The following is an 18,515-nucleotide window of genomic DNA, read 5'->3' as shown; positions in this document are numbered from 1 at the left end:
AAATGCATTATAAAAAGACAATGCAATAGCACTTAGTCTGAACTTCAAATGAGTAGATTTTTTTCTGACAAATTTCAAAGTTATGTTTATTTCCACACCTCTTGTATCATGCGACAGTCATCAACCAATCACAAATGCATATTTGTATATTCTGAATTCTTTCACATGCTCAGTAGGAGCTGATGACTCAAAATGTGTAAATATAAAAAGACTGTGCACATTTTGTTAACAGTAAAGTAAATTGGAAAGTTGTTTAAAATTAAATTCTTTATCTGAATCAGGAAAGTTTAATTTTGACTTGTTATTCACTCTTTCAGAATCTTTGTATTGAAATACAAAAAATGTCAACATGACCACATGCTCCTGGCTGAGGCTGGCTCTCTTTTTGCAAGTTATTTTGCTTTCAGCAGAGAAGAGGCGCTCAGATGGTGTTGAGGTGCCTGAGATGCATAAGTAGGGTTTTGCCAGTTTCACAAAGGTTTATTTATCTTTGTTAGCTCCACCAGTGCAAGGGGCCTCTCAACAAAGTAAGATTGGACTTCATACTAATATAAAAATATCTTGAATATCTATATGCAATGGTAAATAACCAGCTATAAAATAGAGATAAAATATCTAGTCCGCTCTTAAAATAACATATATACTTATAGGAGGTTGAATCTGGTACATTTGAAAATTAATTAAAAATAAAAAAAAAAAAAAAAAACACACAAGCTGGGCACTATATCATGCAAAGCATAGTCCCAAATCACCTGATTTAATATAAACAATCCAAATGATGACTATTTTTCTGGGTTACACATAAGCTAGGAGTAGTTGTAAACTTATAATGTCCTGAAAAAGTGAAAAGTAAACGTCTGTAGACATCCTTTAGGCTAAGGGCATAACCATAAATCACAATACCATGTGCAGGAGCTCAGTGGGGTGAAGCAGCTGGTGCCGTACACAGACCAACTAATTGTACACCAATCGATTATGAGATTCATTGACAACTGTTCTAATAATCGATTAGTTGCTGCAGCTCATATATATATATATATATATATATATATATATATATATATATATATATATATATATATATATATATATATATATATATATATATATATATATATATATATATATATATATATATAAATTTTTATTATTATTATTTTTTTGATTGGTAAATTTAAAAAAAAAATATGACGCTCTATTTCTGTTTAAATGGAATGATATAAAAAAAAAATGCTAAAGATTATACTGTATTTTGGGCAAATTATTTTCAATGAAAGTCCTGGTAGTGAAGAGGTTAACCCCTTAACGACCAAGGACGTATCAGGTACGTCCTGCAAAAACTGTCAGTGACAATGGACATACCTGGTACGTCCTCAGCCTAATTCAACGCTGGAAGCAATTGTGATCGCTTCCAGCAACTCTCAGGATATTGCAGTGATGCCTCAATATTGAGGCATCCTGCAATACCCTTTTTTAAGCATTCGATGCAGAGAGAGACACTCTGTGGCCCTTTCTGCATCGGCCATTGATGGTGCTGATTGTTGGTGGGTGGCAGCAGGCCCATCAATGGTTACTTCCTGTCCCTCTTCTATAATAGACGCATAGTTGCGGTAGAGTGCGAGGGGGTGGGTGGGGACACGCATGCAGCATTTGCATAATAAAATTTAAATGACTTGTGAATAATGCAGAGGGAGGGAGAATTTAATTTTGGGCAAGGGATATAGGGTATTGAGGGGGGCCTGCTACACTACAGAAAAGTTTTATTTTGAAATAAAAAATAGCATTTTGTGGGGGGGGATCCAGCACAGCAGAATTATTTATTATATATAAATAAATGGTATATATATATATATATATATATATATATATATATATATATATATATATATATATATATATATATATATATATATATATATATTATTATTATTTTTTTTATTATATATACACACACATTTTTTATTTATTTTTTAGTACTGGCAGACTTTAGAGCTACCTAATTAACCCTTTACTGCTGAGCATAATACACATGTGGTGTGCAGTGGCCTTCTAATTACCAAAAAGCAATGCCAAAGCCATATATGTCTGCTATTTCTGAACACTTCATGTAGAAAGCTCCTTTATTTGTTACAACCGATCACCGTTTTTAGCTGCTACAGCAGCCCACGGCTAAAAAATTTTTTTTGCTAAGGTGTGACATTTTAAAGGATCAGTAAACACAGCAGATTTGCATAATCAACAAATGCAAGATAAGACGACAATACAATAGCATTTACTCTGAATTTCAAATGAGTAGTAAATTCTTTTCTAATACATTTTAAAGTTATGTATATTTCCACTCCCCCTGTACCATGTGATAGTAATCAGCCAATCACAAATGCATATACGTATAGTCTGAATTCTTGTACATGCTCAGTAGCAGCTGGTGACTCAAAAAAAGTGTAAATATAAAAGACTGTGCACATTTTTTTTAATGGAAGGAAAGTTGTTTGCATGCTCTATCTGAATCATGAAAATTTAATAAAGCCTGAGTGTCCCTTTAACCTCTTAGCCAATAGCTATGCAGTAAATCCAGTTGGCGCCCATGGGAGCCGGATTTACCGCACAGCTATTGGCTACACTACAGAAAAGTTTTATTAAGAAAAAAAAGAAAAAAAAGCAGTACCCAAGATGGCAGCAAGTTAGAGAGCTGTATGGGGGGGGGAGGGAGTGAATCCAGCACTGCATGAATATGAATATGAATATGAATATGAATATATATATATATATATATATATATATATATATATATATATATATATATATATTATTATTTCCGGGGTAGTTAGCCCCTTCCTCAGACAGATTACAAAAATAGTGCAACTTGCTCCGCTTAAATACCCTCCACAATGTACTGTGAATGCTAAACACCTGCAGCTTCTCATCTGCGCAACTGAGCATGCTCAGAGATAACTACGGTGGCTGCATTGGGACAAACAACTAAAAGCAAAAGTTAAAAATGGAAAAATGTCTGAAATTACAATGTAACAATGTTCATATAAACAAAAACAAAAAAAAATGTAACCTAAGTAGCCCTGATATATGTGATAAATAACTCATCTTCACAATATGTAACAAAAAACTTAGCAAAAAAACAAATTGGCTACAAATAAATATTATATCTTAACTACTGAGGGGAATAAGTAAGATGTTACTTACAAAAAAAACCAGACAAGTAATGAATATCAAGTGTAATTATGAAATCCATACCCTGTAACAGGACATAATTAATTTGACCAGGGAGACAAATGAAACCTACCTATCGCAAAAATTGCTTTAACTAGGTGGGAATATGTCAAAAAGACATAAAAATTATAAATACAATCTTAATCATCCCTGTATAATCTAATAACTGACAGACTCAGAGTATGAATCTATGGCTAGCTGTACTACACAATATACTATTAATATACTATTACGTGTAAAATATGTACAAACCGGATCATTACAAGAAACATTTCATATCAAAATGGGTATTAAGGCCTCTAGGTATTAAAGTATCCAAGGTGTAAATCCACCTGGTCTCTTTTTGCAACAACAAATTTGGCCCTATTACTCCCTCTCAGTAAGGGAGGGACGTTATCAATGATCATGTATCGTAAATCGGCCACAGTAGCGTCTAGCCACTGGCTGATCACTTTTACCAGTGGCTAGGGCAGCACGTATGGATGCCCTGTGATTGGCCATACGGGTGCGTAGATCATCATTCGTTTTGCCAATGTAATATCTGCAATAGCAACAGTGCAGCATGTACACTATAAACTTGGTAGTACATGTGACTCTGTGCTTAATGGCATAGCGTTTGTTGTGCCATGGGTGGACAAAATAGGTGGTTTGTACCAACCCATTACAGGTAGTGCAACCCATACACTTAAAACAACCATGTTTAGGTTTCCCTAACCAAGTCTTGTTGGTATAACTTTGGACATTGTCAGGACGCATCAAGTAGTCCCTCAAAAGGTCTTGAACGTTTATAACCAACCCTCGGATGGATGGTATTCTTAAAGGGTAAGCGTTCATCTGTGTTGATGATGTGCCAATTCTCCTGTAAAATACTGGGTGTTTGCCACTTGTCAGGAGAATGTGGTCACGAACGTCATCCTTGAAGCCACGTCAGGTGCGTCTTCGCTGGTTCTCTTTATAAATGCTTCAGCTTGTGTCAATGTGGACATAGTAGATTTGATATCCTGAATGGTTCTAGTTTATATCCCCTTTGGATAAACTTGTTCTCCATTTCCTGGAGTTGTTCCAACTTTTTACTTTCAGTACTGTTGTTCTGTACCACTCTCTTCAATTGGGAGATAGGCAGTGCTCTTAGGATGGAGTTCCTATCCGTCTCCTTGGTGTATAGAGTAGTCTCTAGGCGATTACCATTCTTGAAGATTAACAAATCTAAAAACTCAATACAGGTATCAGAAGCATTCATTTTGAATTTGAGGTGTTCACTTGATCCGTTTAGTTGGGCAAACCAGTTATCCAACTCATGTCTGGTGCCCTTCCAAATGATACACAAGTCATCTATATATCTCTTGAACATCCTGATGTTTGGTTCACGAAATAGATCAGTGTCAAATAGCTCAAATTCTGCCATAAAGATGTTTTCATATGATGGGGCCATATTTGACCCCATCACCGTTCCAGATATCTGTAAGTAAAATTTCCATTCAAAACGGAAATAAAATTACATTCCAGGCAGAATTCAAGAAGATGTAATATTACCTCCACAGGTGGACTCACATAAGGGTATCGATTTAAATGTCCTTGTGGCATCTAGGCCACCTGTATGAGGAATGGCAGTATACAAACTGGTGACATCCAGTGTCACCAGTAAGTCAGTATCAGTGATCGTCATATCATCCTGTTGTAGAATCTTAATCATTTCAATTGAATCTAATAGAAATGATGGGATGTTTATAAGTCTCAATCTCCAAATCAAAAGGGATCAGTTTTGGTGGTAGGTGAGAATGAGAATTCTTTCCATAGAACCGTACGTTCTTCATTGGTCAAAATATGGTCACTAAATTTATAATTTATATATAAATCTCTTTATTTTAGTACTGGCAGACTTTCTGCTAGTACTTAAGATGGCGGTGACAATTGTGAGGTGGGGGAGGGATCAGGCGGTGGGATGCTGATCTCTACACTAAAGGTAAAATTAACCCCTACATGCTACCTAATTAACCCCTTTACTGCTGGGCATAATACACGTGTGGTGTGCAGCGGCCTTCTAATTACCAAAAAGCAATGCTAAAGCCATATATGTCTGCTATTTCTGAACAAAGGGGATCCCAGAGAAGCATTTACAACCATGGGCACCCATGGAAGCCGGATTTACCGCACGGCTATTGGCTAAGAGGTGAAAATGTCACCTCTTAGCAAAAACATTTTTTAGCCGTGGGCTGCTGTAGCAGCTAAAAACGGCGATCGATTGAAACAAATAAAGGAGTTTTCTACATGAAGTATCTTATACTACATGAATAAAAGTCCCCTTTGTTTCAATAGCCAATCCTAGCGTTTGTAAAATGCTAGGATTTACTTTCACTTTAAGGGTAAAAAAATTGAAAAATGGTCTGGTCACTAAGAGGTTAAAGGTATATGAAACCCCCCAAAAAAAAAATTGTGATTCAGATAGGGCATGCATTTTTAAACAACTTTCTAATTTACTTTTATTATCAAATTTTCTTTGTTGAAAAGCAGTTATGCAAGCTCTGGAGCATGGCGCACTATATGGCAGCACGTTTTGCAAGAAAAACTAGATGGAAATACTGTTTCCTGCCATGTAGTGCTCTAGACACATACCTAGGTATCAAGTTAGAATTCCATGGGAACTAAACACGTTTAATAAAATATCTATACTATATCTATACTATAATATTTTCCTAAAATTGTATGCTCTGTCTGAATCACAATACATTTTTGGGGTTGCATATCCCTTAAATGCAGAGCACAATGGTACCTAAATAACTGTAATTGTGTCTATTTAAAATACTATTAAAACATTGTTTATACTGTACAAATCCCCAAATCCGGAATTCCAGACATTCTGAAATCCAAACTTTTTTCTTTTAAATAAAATGATCAAAAATGTTAAAAAGTGTGGGATGTTATTATTCCCTTAACTTTTTCTTTTTTTGTTTGTTGACTTTTTTTACTGCCAGATTACATTTTGTAATGCACACCCAATGCATTAGCAGCATACCTGCAAGTTTCATTGTGTACTTTGTGTCTCTAGGGCATCTTCATGGTACTATTAAAGTCATTTAGCAACAGTGAGCATGTGCAGAAGCTAATACATGCACTAAATCCACTCCTAGCACAGCTGCAAGCAAAGTGTGCACGTAAGCAGTGGTACCACTCCTAGCACAGCTGCAAGCAGCAAAGTGTGCACGTTAGCAGTGGTACCACTCCTAGCACAGCTGCAAGCAGCAAAGTGTGCAAGTAAGCAGTAGAACCACTCCTAGCACAGCTGCAAGCAGCAAAGTGTGCAAGTTAGCAGTGGTACCACTCCTAGCACAGCTGCAAGCAGCAAAGTGTGCAAGTAAGCAGTGGTACCACTCCTAGCACAGCTGCAAGCAGCAAAGTGTGCAAGTAAGCAGTGGTACCACTCCTAGCACAGCTGCAAGCAGCAAAGTGTGCACGTTAGCAGTAGTACCACTCCTAGCACAGCTGCAAGCAGCAAAGTGTGCAAGTAAGCAGTAGTACCACTCCTAGCACAGCTGCAAGCAGCAAAGTGTGCACGTAAGCAGTAGTACCACTCCTAGCACAGCTGCAAGCAGCAAAGTGTGCACGTTAGCAGTGGTACCACTCCTAGCACAGCTGCAAGCAGCAAAGTGTGCACGTTAGCAGTGGTACCACTCCTAGCACAGCTGCAAGCAGCAAAGTGTGCACGTTAGCAGTGGTACCACTCCTAGCACAGCTGCAAGCAGCAAAGTGTGCACGTAAGCAGTGGTACCACTCCTAGCACAGCTGCAAGCAGCAAAGTGTGCACGTTAGCAGTGGTACCACTCCTAGCACAGCTGCAAGCAGCAAAGTGTGCACGTTAGCAGTGGTACCACTCCTAGCACAGCTGCAAGCAGCAAAGTGTGCAAGTAAGCAGTAGTACCACTCCTAGCACAGCTGCAAGCAGCAAAGTGTGCAAGTTAGTAGTGGTACCACTCCTAGCACAGCTGCAAGCAGCAAAGTGTGCAAGTTAGCAGTGGTACCACTGCTAGCACAGCTGCAAGCAAAGTGTGCAAGTTAGCAGTAGTACCACTGCAAGCAAAGTGTGCAAGTTAGCAGTAGTACCACTCCTAGCACAACTGCAAGCAGCAAAGTGTGCAAGTTAGCAGTGGTACCACTCCTAGCACAGCTGCAAGCAGCAAAGTGTGCAAGTTAGCAGTGGTACCACTCCTAGCACAGCTGCAAGCAGCAAAGTGTGCAAGTTAGCAGTGGTACCACTCCTAGCACAGCTGCAAGCAGCAAAGTGTGCAAGTAAGCAGTGGTACCACTCCTAGCACAGCTGCAAGCAGCAAAGTGTGCACGTTAGCAGTGGTACCACTCCTAGCACAGCTGCAAGCAGCAAAGTGTGCACGTTAGCAGTGGTACCACTCCTAGCACAGCTGCAAGCAGCAAAGTGTGCACGTTAGCAGTGGTACCACTCCTAGCACAGCTGCAAGCAGCAAAGTGTGCACGTTAGCAGTGGTACCACTCCTAGCACAGCTGCAAGCAGCAAAGTGTGCACGTTAGCAGTGGTACCACTCCTAGCACAGCTGCAAGCAACAAAGTGTGCACGTTAGCAGTGGTACCACTCCTAGCACAGCTGCAAGCAGCAAAGTGTGCACGTTAGCAGTGGTACCACTCCTAGCACAGCTGCAAGCAAAGTGTGCAAGTTAGCAGTAGTACTACTCCTAGCACAGCTGCAAACAAAGTGTGCAAGTTAGCAAATTAAAAAAAATAAGTATAAGTAAAACAGTGCCTTTGCTACAAATGTGGGTATACGGGTTAGAAGGCACGTTATCCAAACTGCTTGGGACTGGGAAAAGTTTGGAGTTAGGAATACTTGCATCTGTTAAATTGAACAGTTTTGTAAGAGGATGGGACCAAGGGGATGATGTATCAAGTTGCGGCACACAGGGGCACATATACGAGCCCCTGTCCGCCGCAGCTTGCCTCTGGCGGGCTGAAGGAATTCAGCATTGCACACGAGCGCAATTTTGCACTCTTGTGCAACACCACCCCCTGCCCGCGCACAGACAATAACATGCGGGCAGGAGCTGTCAATCGCCCCGGTTGGACGAGACCCGGGACAGGAAAGCAGCGGTCTGATTATTAGAACTCATGCCTAATAATAGAAACCAGTTTGCAAAAATACCTTGCCTGTTGTGTGTAAATCGTACACTCTGTATAGCTTCTAGCAGCAAACTTCTAATAGAACTTTGAACTAGTGAAAGATCAGTGGATTCATAGAACTGGCTCATGCGAGAGGTTACACAAGCTAACAGGATGAAGCATCTTTTTGTAATTCAGACAGAACAGACCATTTAAGTTTCCAATTTACTTCTATTATTTGTTTTGTTCCAATGATATTTGTTGGAGATAGCTAGAGCGCTTGGAGCACTACATGGCAGGAAATAGGATGAAAATGGATAGCATACTTGCAAAACTGCTGCCATATAGTGCTCTAGAAACAGGCTAGCAACTAAACATACGTCCCTGCTTTTCAACAAAAAGGTACCAAGAGAACAAAGACAATGTAATAATAGAAGTAAATTTGAAAGTGGTTTAAAATTGCATGCTCTGTCTGAATCATGAAAGAAAAATGTTGGTCTTCATATCCCTTTAAAGCATAAAAATAAACTGGTTAATAAAATATGCTAATAGGTCCATTGCTTCCTTAGGTTGGACAAGTTGGTGATGACTCTAAGGCTGTCCAGAGCATTTAATACGGTTTCATCATTTCTCCACAGCACTTCAATTTGGACAATTGCAGTCTTCTCTGTATAGAATCAATGGACAACTCCCTATACTAAAGGATTGCTCATTAAAGGGGCATAAAACACTTTTTTGTTTCATTATTTAAAAAGAGCATGCAATTTTAAACAACTTTCATATTTACTTCTATTATCTAATTTGCTTTGTTTTCGTTATATCTTTTGTGGAAAAGCATATCTAGATAGGCTCAGTGGCTGCTGATTGGTGGTTGCACATAGATACCTCATGTGATTTGGGTCACCCATGTGAATCACTATTTCTTCAACAAATTATATCTGAAGAATGAAGCAAATAATAGAAGTGCATTGGAAAGTTGTTTAAAATTGTATTCTCTACCTGAATCATGAAAGAAACATTTGGGGTTTAATGTCCATTTAAATCAGTCTACAAAGTAGTATATTTTTATCAGACTAGCAGAATTTAGAAAACTTGATCAGACCCCTCATTAAAAGGTTACAAAGCCCTGATCATCCTACAGATGTCTATAAAAATAAAACTTAGCTGTCTTTATTAGTCAATGGGAACAAACAGTGCAATATTCAACACGTTTGTCCTGCTACTTTCACTGTAAGCAAATATGTTTAAAGGGACATGAAACCCAATTTGTTTTCTTTTAAGATTCAGATAGAACATAGAATTTTAAACAACTTTCCAAAGTACTTTGAATATCACATTTTCTTTGTATTCTTGTTATCCTTTGTTGAAAAGCAGGGATGTAAGCTAAGGAGTGTGCACATTTTATTTAGCACTATATGGCAGCAATCTTGCAAAAATGTTGTACATTAGAAAGGGCACTGCATGGCAGCACTATTTCTTGTCATGTGGTGCTCCAGACATGTGCACGCTACCTATCTAGGTATCTCTTCAACAAAGAATAAGAGAATAAAGCAAATTTGATAATAGAAGTAAATTGGAAACCTTTTTTATAAATTGTATTCTCTACATGAATAAGGAAAGCAATTGTTTGGGTTTTATGTCCCTTTAAAGGAAAAGAAAGGTCAAAAGTGAAATGAGCATAAGTGCACTTAAATTTTACATAGAAGTATTTTGGTAAATTACTTCCATTAGCAAAAATGCTCCTAATAAAAGTTATTACTGTTTTTTAGTGACATGTGCACATACGCTGTAAGACCATGCTCAGAGAGCTGATGCTGGTGTGTATTGTGCCTGTGAGCACTTAAAGGGATACTCAGGTTAAATTAAAATTGTCATGATTCAGATACAGCATGTAATTTTAAACCCACTTTCCAATTTACTTCCATTAAAAAAAAAAAAAAAAATGTACACAGTCTTTTATATTTACAATTTTTGAGTCACCAGATCCTACTGAGCATGTGCAAGAATTCACAGACTATACGTATATGCATTTGTGATTGGCTGATTGCTATCACATGGTACAAGGGGAGTGGAAATATACATAACTTTGAAATTTGTTATAAAAAAATATACTACTCATTTGAAGTTCAGACTAAGTGCTATTGCATTGTCTTGTTATCTTGCATTTGTTGATTATGCAAATCTAATGTGTTGACTGGTCCTTTAATGGACCACACAATGCAGTAGAATTATGTAATTAACAAGTACATAATAAAAAGACAATGCAATAGCACTTTCTCTGAATTTCAAATAAACAGCAGATTATTTATCTGACAAATTTATTTTTTTCTCACATTTTCCGGCCCCCTGTATCATGTGTCAGACATCAGCCAATCACAGACTAGTATACGCATACCCTGTGAGCTTATGCACATGCTCAGTAGGGGCTTGTTCCTCCGAAAGCGAGTATATAAAAAGACTGTGCAAAATTTGATAATGGAAGTAAATTGGAAAGTGTCTTAAAACTGCTGCGCTATCTGAATCATAAACATTTATTTTGACTTGAGTGTGCCTTTTTGTAATTTGTATCATACCAGCCACTGCTGACTCTGAGCAAGCATGATGTTTGAATGCTGCTGCACAGGCCCTCACAGCATATGTATGTATGCTGATGAAAAACGGAAATAACTTTAAATATTGCAAAAATGTCTATTTAAAATGTAAATGCACATCTCAGTATTCCCTTTTTATCCCTCTACTTGCTGGTCATATAACAAAACATTTTTGCTTACAGTACTTCTGGACTTTACTGATATTGGACACACATGTGCATATACTGATTATAGGCATGCTTGTCCGAATTAATACAACACTTAGCTCCTCTGACAATTTATTTTTGCATGCCATAGATTTCCAGAAAGGTTATACAGAGATATCCTAGCATTCAAGCATACATACAGTCTTAGGGGGTGATTTATCAAGCTGAGGCGGACAGTGGCGCACATACACGCCCCTGTCCGCCGCAGCTCACTCTGGCGGGCTGAATTCCCCTGCCGTTATTCAGCATTGCACACGAGCGCTATTTTGTGCTTGCGTGCGATCCCGCCCCCTGCCTGCACACAGCTAATCATGCGTGGGCAAGAGCTGTCAATCTTCCCGGTCGGACTAGACCATGGGAATTGAATTTCACCACTTTAGAGGTGGCAAAAGATTAGGGAAGCAGCGGTCTGATGACCGCTACTTGTTAAATACAGCGTGCAGGTTCTCTTGTGAGAACCTGCAGCCATAGTGGGTCGAAAGGCTTGCAAAGCCGTTCATAAGAAGGGAAGTTTAGTTTGCTAACTACATTAAGAAAAGTGTGATATTTGTTGTCAAGTTAGCTAAGATTCACCCATGCCACACTTCTCTAACTGCATAAAGCTATTTCAGTTATGTGCTGGCAGAAAGCAAAACAAACAAAATGTCACAATGGAATGTTTTGTTTCTTTAATTACAATCAATTTTACAATTTCTCCAGTATTTGCCTAAATCCAAGTACTTGAATTTTACAAACTTTAGAAACTGCAAAAAGGTGGGTTAGTGCGTTAGTTTGGCAGCAAAGTGTATGTGCTTTGCACAACTGCAGAGATAAGGTGACCCAGCCAACATGGCTCAAACTTGCAAGTTTAAACATGATTTTAGCTACTAAATAGGGATAAGAAGGAGAAAAAAAAATAGAGGAGAGAAGGGAAAGGTTAAACAGAATTAACCCTGCAAATTAAAATTGCCCAACATTTGAAACTATACAGCTTTAAAAAGTCAATAGAATATCAGAGAGTGCATCACGGCCTAACAGTAAAGGGACATAATAAAAATACTAGCAGAGTAACAATGAGATCGAACAAGGGTGTCAGTAAGTATGCTTTGTGTCTATTGGAGCTTCATGCATGCACCCTGATGCTGTTCACTAGGAACGCTATAAAGTGCTACAAAAAGCAAATTAATTTTTTTTTTTTTTATTATTTTAAAAGGGGTTACTAAACCCAAACGTAAGACAATTTTTATTTAGATAGAGCACGCAATTTTAAGCAACTTTCTAATTTACTCCTATTATCGTTTTTTTCTTCATTCTCTTGCTATCTTTATTTAAAAAGTAGAAATGTAAACATGGGACACTGAACCCAATTTTTTTTGTTCATGATTCAGATAGAGCATGCAATTTTATGCAACTTTCTAATTTACTCCTATTATCAAATTTCTCTTTATTCTCTTGCTATCTTTATTTGAAAAACGCATCTAAGCTTTTTTTTCAGAACAGTGGACAGCACTTTTTTTTTATTGGTGGATGAATTTATCCAGCAATCAGCAAGAACAACCCAGGTTGTTCACCAAAAATGGGCCGGCATCTAAACTTACATTCTTGCATTTCAAATAAAGATACCAAGAGAATGAAGACAATTTGATAATAGGAGTAAATTAGAAAGTTGCTTAAAATTGCATGTTCTATCTGAATCACAAATGAAAAAAAATTGGGTTCTGTGTCCCTTTAGGAGCCAACCTATTTTTGGTTCAGTACCTGGGTTACGCTTGCTTAGGGTTCTGAACCTAAAATGGTCCGGATCCTAAGCTTTACATTCCTTCTTTTTAAATAAAGATAGCAAAAGAACGAAGAAAAAAAAATGACAATAGGAGTAAAATAGAAAGTTGCTTAAAATGGTATGCTCTATCTGAAACATAAAATAATAATTGCCTTACAACAGCCCTGTCATACTACTGACTTCCATTTATTAATTTATTTTAAATGTTACGGCATGAAGAAAATATTTCGCTCTTTATATCTGTCTAACAGAACAAAAGTCAATATGTTCATTTAAATACAAAGTTTGAGCTGTAAGTGGTATTGGAGCTAAGAAAAAAAGTGAATATCGCGATAAAGCAAATCACGCACATTTTTTGGTTTCCCAGTGCATGTAAAAGTTATGTTGACAGTACAGTAGTCTATTAAGTAAATGATAGCATTATGTCTAAAAACGCAATGTACATACCTTAAAGGGACACTAAACCCAAAAGTTTTCTTTCATGATTCAGATAAATACAATTTTAAACAACATTCCAATTCATTTCTATTATCTAATTTGCTTCATTCTTTAGATATACTTTGTTGAAGAAATAGCAATGCATATGGGTGAGCCAATCACACGAGGCATCTATGTGCAGCCACCAATCAGCAGCTACTGAGCAAAAGGATATAAAAAAGGAATGAAGCAAAATTAGAAAGTTGTTTAAATTTGCATGTTCTTTCTAAATCATGAAAGAAAAAAAATTGGGTTTCATGTCCCTTTAAAGTGAATGTCAACTTTCAAGAATGAGTGCCCGGTTTTTAAAAATACTATTAAAAACAGGGGCACTTTCATTCATGAAAGTTTACATTTCACCCGTTTTGTTAAAATACTTACCTTTTCTTCTTGAAGCCAGAGAAGCGATTCCACCTCCTGCCGGTCGTCTCTTCTTACATCAGCAATGACGAATACGGAATCCTCCAATCACAGCTCCCCCCCCCAGGGGAATCATTGCCTGAAGCAACGCCGTGATTGGAGGAAGCCGGATTAGCCATTGCGGACGTATGAAGTGATGAGCAGCAGGAGGGGGAATTGCTTCTCCGGCTTCAAGAAGAAAAGTTACGTTTTTTAACAAAACGGGTGCGTGCCCCTGCTTTTAATAGTATTTTTAAAAACCGGGCACTCATTCTTCAAAGTTGACATTCCCTTTAATTAAAAAAATACTATATTGCTAAAAAAATGCTAACCATCATCTGAGCCTAAAGCAAGTCAGAGGGGTGTGAGTCATTTGTTTTTAATTGTGAAAAAACAAATGAAATGCTTGTCCATACTAGGGGTATCTAGCGCAGATGACGTGCTTCCAAGATCACAGCAGTAAACAGTGAATTGCTATACAATATAGGATTCACGTTTACTTGAAGCTGCAGCTGAATATCCCGGATAACTACCCTTTCGCATTGTTTCTTTCAGTCCTCATAGGTAAGGGGGAAGAAATATTTAAACATAAAAAAATAAAAAATAAATGACTCAATGTATATTTATGAATTAAAGCTACAAAATAGTGAAAAAATCCTTTTTTTTATTTTTACCATCACTTTAAAACACATAAGTCAGCTCTAGCACTGCACTACTAGGAGCTAGCTAAACATGACAAGAAACAAATGCATGTAGCCACCAATCACCAGCTAGCTCCCTTAGTAGTACACTGCTGATGCTAAGGATATGTAAATATGCTTTTCTACAAAAGGACAACAATAAAAAAACACAAATGTAAATTTGATCATAAACATTAAATTTAATTAAAAAGATTTTTTATTGTTTAAATAGATAATCCCTTTAATTACCTATTCCCCAGTTTTGCATAACTTTATATAATTTTTACCTCTGATTACCTTGTATCTAAATCTCTGCAGACTGCTACCTTATTTCAGTTCTTTTCACAGACTTGCATTTTATCCAAATTAGTGCTGACTCCTAAGTAACTCCACGGCAGTTAGCACAATGGTATCTATATAGCACACACAAACTATATCTAGCTGTAAAAAAAAAAAACTGTCAAAATACACTGAGATAAGAGGTGGCCCTCAAGGGCTTAAAAATTAGCATGAGCCTACCTAGGTTTAGCTTTCAACAAATAATACCAAGAGAACAAAGCAAATTTGATGATAAAAGTAAATTGGAAAGTTATTTAAAAATTGCATGTCCTATCTGAATCATGAAGGTTTCATTTTGGACTAGACTGTCCCGTGTCTTTGATAAAAACTTCATACTTGAAAGTGTTCCAACATGCTGCTAGATTTTGAATGTCCTTTTAGTCTTCCTTATCTACAAATTTAAAAACCAGGAAAGCATATAACTTTTTAGAGTCCCCTGCTCATTATTCTTCTTGGCTAACAGATTTCATACAAATTTGTCCAACACTGTACAGGCCAGCAAGTCAGCAGCTGAATATTTCTCAAGATAAGGAAATAAGCACTTCTCTGTGTAACATGTTTTTCTTCATACTAATGTAAGAGGTCTGGTGGATGGGAGGAGTTGGTGGAACAGGCTTCTCTAGTCTGTTTCACACTGAATGGGGCAAATATACTGGCCAAGAAAAAATAGCAACTACAAGACATCTTAAAAGGGATAGTAAACCCCAAAATGTTATTTTATGATTCAGATAGAACATGCAATTTTAAACAACTTTCCAATATAATTCAATTATCAAATTTTCTTCATTCTCTTGTTATCCATTGCTGAAGGGACAGCATTGCACTACTGACAGGAAGCTGAAAATATCTATTTAGCCAATCACAAGAGACAAATGTGTGCAGGCACGAATTAGCAGCAGCTCCCACTAGTGTATGATATGTGCGTATTCATTTTTTAACAAGGTATACTAAGAGAACGAAGCACATTTGAAAATAGAAGTTAATTTAAATGTGTAGTAAAATGACATGCTCTATCTCAATCATGCAAGTTTAATTTTGACTTTCCTATCCCTTTAAGAGGCCAATAAAGTGGAATAAAATCAGCAAGCACAAAACATGTAACTGTATATGTTAAGGATATGAGCATGTAGAAGAGTCAGGAGCAATGCATTGTGGTTCTTACAAAGAGAACTGAAGGTTTAAATGCATATGGCGCAATAAGCTCATTTTTTTTTTATCAGTCTGACAAAAATGATAGTGTGACTTTAAAATGCAGAAAATGTAATTTAACTAGGGCTCAGCCTTTAACAAATTGTACGACTTTGGTAAGAATAATTCTAGAAACTACAGTATACTCATTCCAGAATTACAGCACAGCAAAAACTATGACATAGGGATAATGTGTTATCCAGAGGATTGGTGTATTTATCCACCCATTACACTTGCAAGCTTTTTTCTTCGGCCAGCAAGTTTAAATAGTTATAATGCTTCATTTTTAACTCCCTATGTGCTTTCACAGACCAAATGAAGCTGTGGTATAAAGTCAAAATTAAGCCGTCATGACTCAGATGCAGAATGTTGTTCTCTTGGTATGCTTGGTTGAAAAGAATATGCAATGCACTACTGGGAGCTCGCTAACAACTGGGTGCTACACAGTTTCTTACCATTGGCTCGGTAGATGTGTTCTGCTAGCTCCCAGTAGTGCATTGCTGCTCTGAATTTGACTAAATATCTTTTACCTCTTTGCAGAGGGTTAAACACATAGATATACCCAAGCAACAGTGCAATAATAAAATGCTCCAAACAGATCATTTTCTTTTTGCAAAGCAATACTTTACTGCCAAAATACAGAACTAAATGAATGGTACAGGATATAATTGTTGTAGGTAAATGAATACATTTTACTGCACTTATTTTCTCTGAGTTTAGTCTATTTTTTTTATGTATTACTTTACTAGCATGAAATATACAAACCATGATTTTTAATATTCTGTTATGTCATCAGCATGTTGCCAGTAAACTTGGGATGAAAAGTAAAGCCATGCAGAAAGGAAAACAAATATGGATCAATACAACATATTACAGGTCTTCAACTACCTGTCAGTCATACTACAGCAGATAGTTCTACATATACAAGTGTGCACTAACCAGCAGGGGTGGAAGGCAAAAGCTACCAGCTGTCACAACCACACAACAGAGTTACAGTGAAGAAGAAAAATAGTCAACCTTGCAATCAAGCAAGGCACAGCTCATTCTAGTAATTACAATAACTGTCTTAAATGCTGTATGTAAATAATGTTTCCAACACCTAATGCTCCTCACTTCTGTCTAGACAGAAAAGCCTTGGGACACAAAGCACAATAATACAATGCATATGTCTTGCTATCAGAGCCTTGTTATTTTCTAGCACTCACACTGTATATTTGTTGAGGGGACACACACAAGGGACCATATGATACTCTTAGTAAATTATCTTAGACAGCTTACAAATGATGCTGGGTTTATTTACCCAAGGGAAATATATGCGATATGACTCATAATTAAACAAAAAAAAGGCACACCCACTAGGCAGAGCTGGATACACCCACCACCCTCTCGTTTAACCTCTTGATTATCAAAGCATTGCCACGTATTAACCCCTTGGCTGCAGAGATGTATATAGCACACTAATCCTTAAATCTGGCAGACCACCACTACACTATAATAATCACCTGGCAGCCAGATGCCCAAATGCAACCAGAGAAGGTTCATATATCTTTAGGCAATGGCTTCCACATAGGGATATGGGGTGCACATAAGAAGCAGAGTATAAGCGGGGGGGGGGGGGGGGGGGACATCAGACTGCAGAGGAGATCCCCAGCCTGCTTATCACTACAACAGCCCACACTTCCTGTATACTGAGTGCACCTCCCTGCTCTCAGCCATTAGCCAGCAATTCTCTTCCACCAACAGCAGCCACTTACCTGTACGTAGTTGGACTCGCAGTAGTCAGCAACGCGGGTGAGGTTCTGGAAGCTCTCAATGAGTGCCCTTTTGCCGGCGGGGATTTCCTCCTCTAGTAGCATCTGCAGCTCTGCCATCTTTTAGCAACCCTGTGCATCTCTTCCTTGTAAGCGGAGGACAGACAGCTGAGACCGGCCCCGCCCGCCTGGTATGCTGGGATTCCGGGCCTCGTTTTCGAATGGACTCCGCCTGTCACTTCCTTCCCCTTTCCCTGACACTTGTAAACGTCATTATTGCAAAACATGCTGGGAGTTGTAGTTTGAGTCAGAGACTCTGTGGACTGTGGTGCACTACAATTTTAAAGAAATGCTGGGGAGAAAGGTGTTCCCAATTCATGTTATTTTGTGTAGCATGCAATTTTAATAGACTTTTCAAATTACTTCTGCTATAAGATTGACCTTATTTTGGAATCCATTGATGAAAAGCATACCTAGGTAGTCAGGTGAAGCAGTGCATTATTAAGAACTAGATGATGATTGATTGGTGCCAACTGTCCTCAACAAAAATACTGGAGAACCTGCAGGAGACTGGGCATGGTTGGTAGGTGGGGTCACATGTTGGCTTTTGCAAATGCTCCACCTAGGGTTGCCAAGCCATTTCCTGGACACTTCGAAAGGGCGTGACTTAGGGAGTTGTGTGTAGGCATGAGGTGGGTGTGGCCTGTGTGTGTGTGTGTGTGGCCTCATACGTGAACGTTACACAAATAAAAAACGCTTGCTTAAACACATACACAGAA

General features: G+C 37.9%; 1 protein-coding gene across 12 annotated transcripts in view; it reads right to left on the bottom strand.

Moving 5' to 3' along the window:
- Window positions 1-17,958, bottom strand: part of ABI1 (abl interactor 1) — a 348,244-nt gene extending 330,286 nt beyond the window's left edge. For 4 of the 12 annotated variants that reach the window (XM_053713911.1, XM_053713917.1, XM_053713920.1 and 1 more), the window contains exon 1: window positions 17,740-17,957. In XM_053713911.1, the coding sequence (XP_053569886.1) occupies window positions 17,740-17,856 (117 nt within the window). In that variant the 5' untranslated portion in view covers window positions 17,857-17,957. Of the gene's footprint in view, window positions 1-17,739 lie in introns of all 12 variants that reach the window. The other 8 variants (XM_053713912.1, XM_053713915.1, XM_053713918.1 and 5 more) reach the window with 3 other exon arrangements.
- Window positions 17,959-18,515: the final 557 nt, after the last annotated feature.

Source organism: Bombina bombina, chromosome 5 (genome assembly GCF_027579735.1).
Source record: "Bombina bombina isolate aBomBom1 chromosome 5, aBomBom1.pri, whole genome shotgun sequence".
Lineage (NCBI taxonomy): Eukaryota > Metazoa > Chordata > Amphibia > Anura > Bombinatoridae > Bombina > Bombina bombina.
This window is presented reverse-complemented; position numbering and strand designations above follow the sequence as displayed.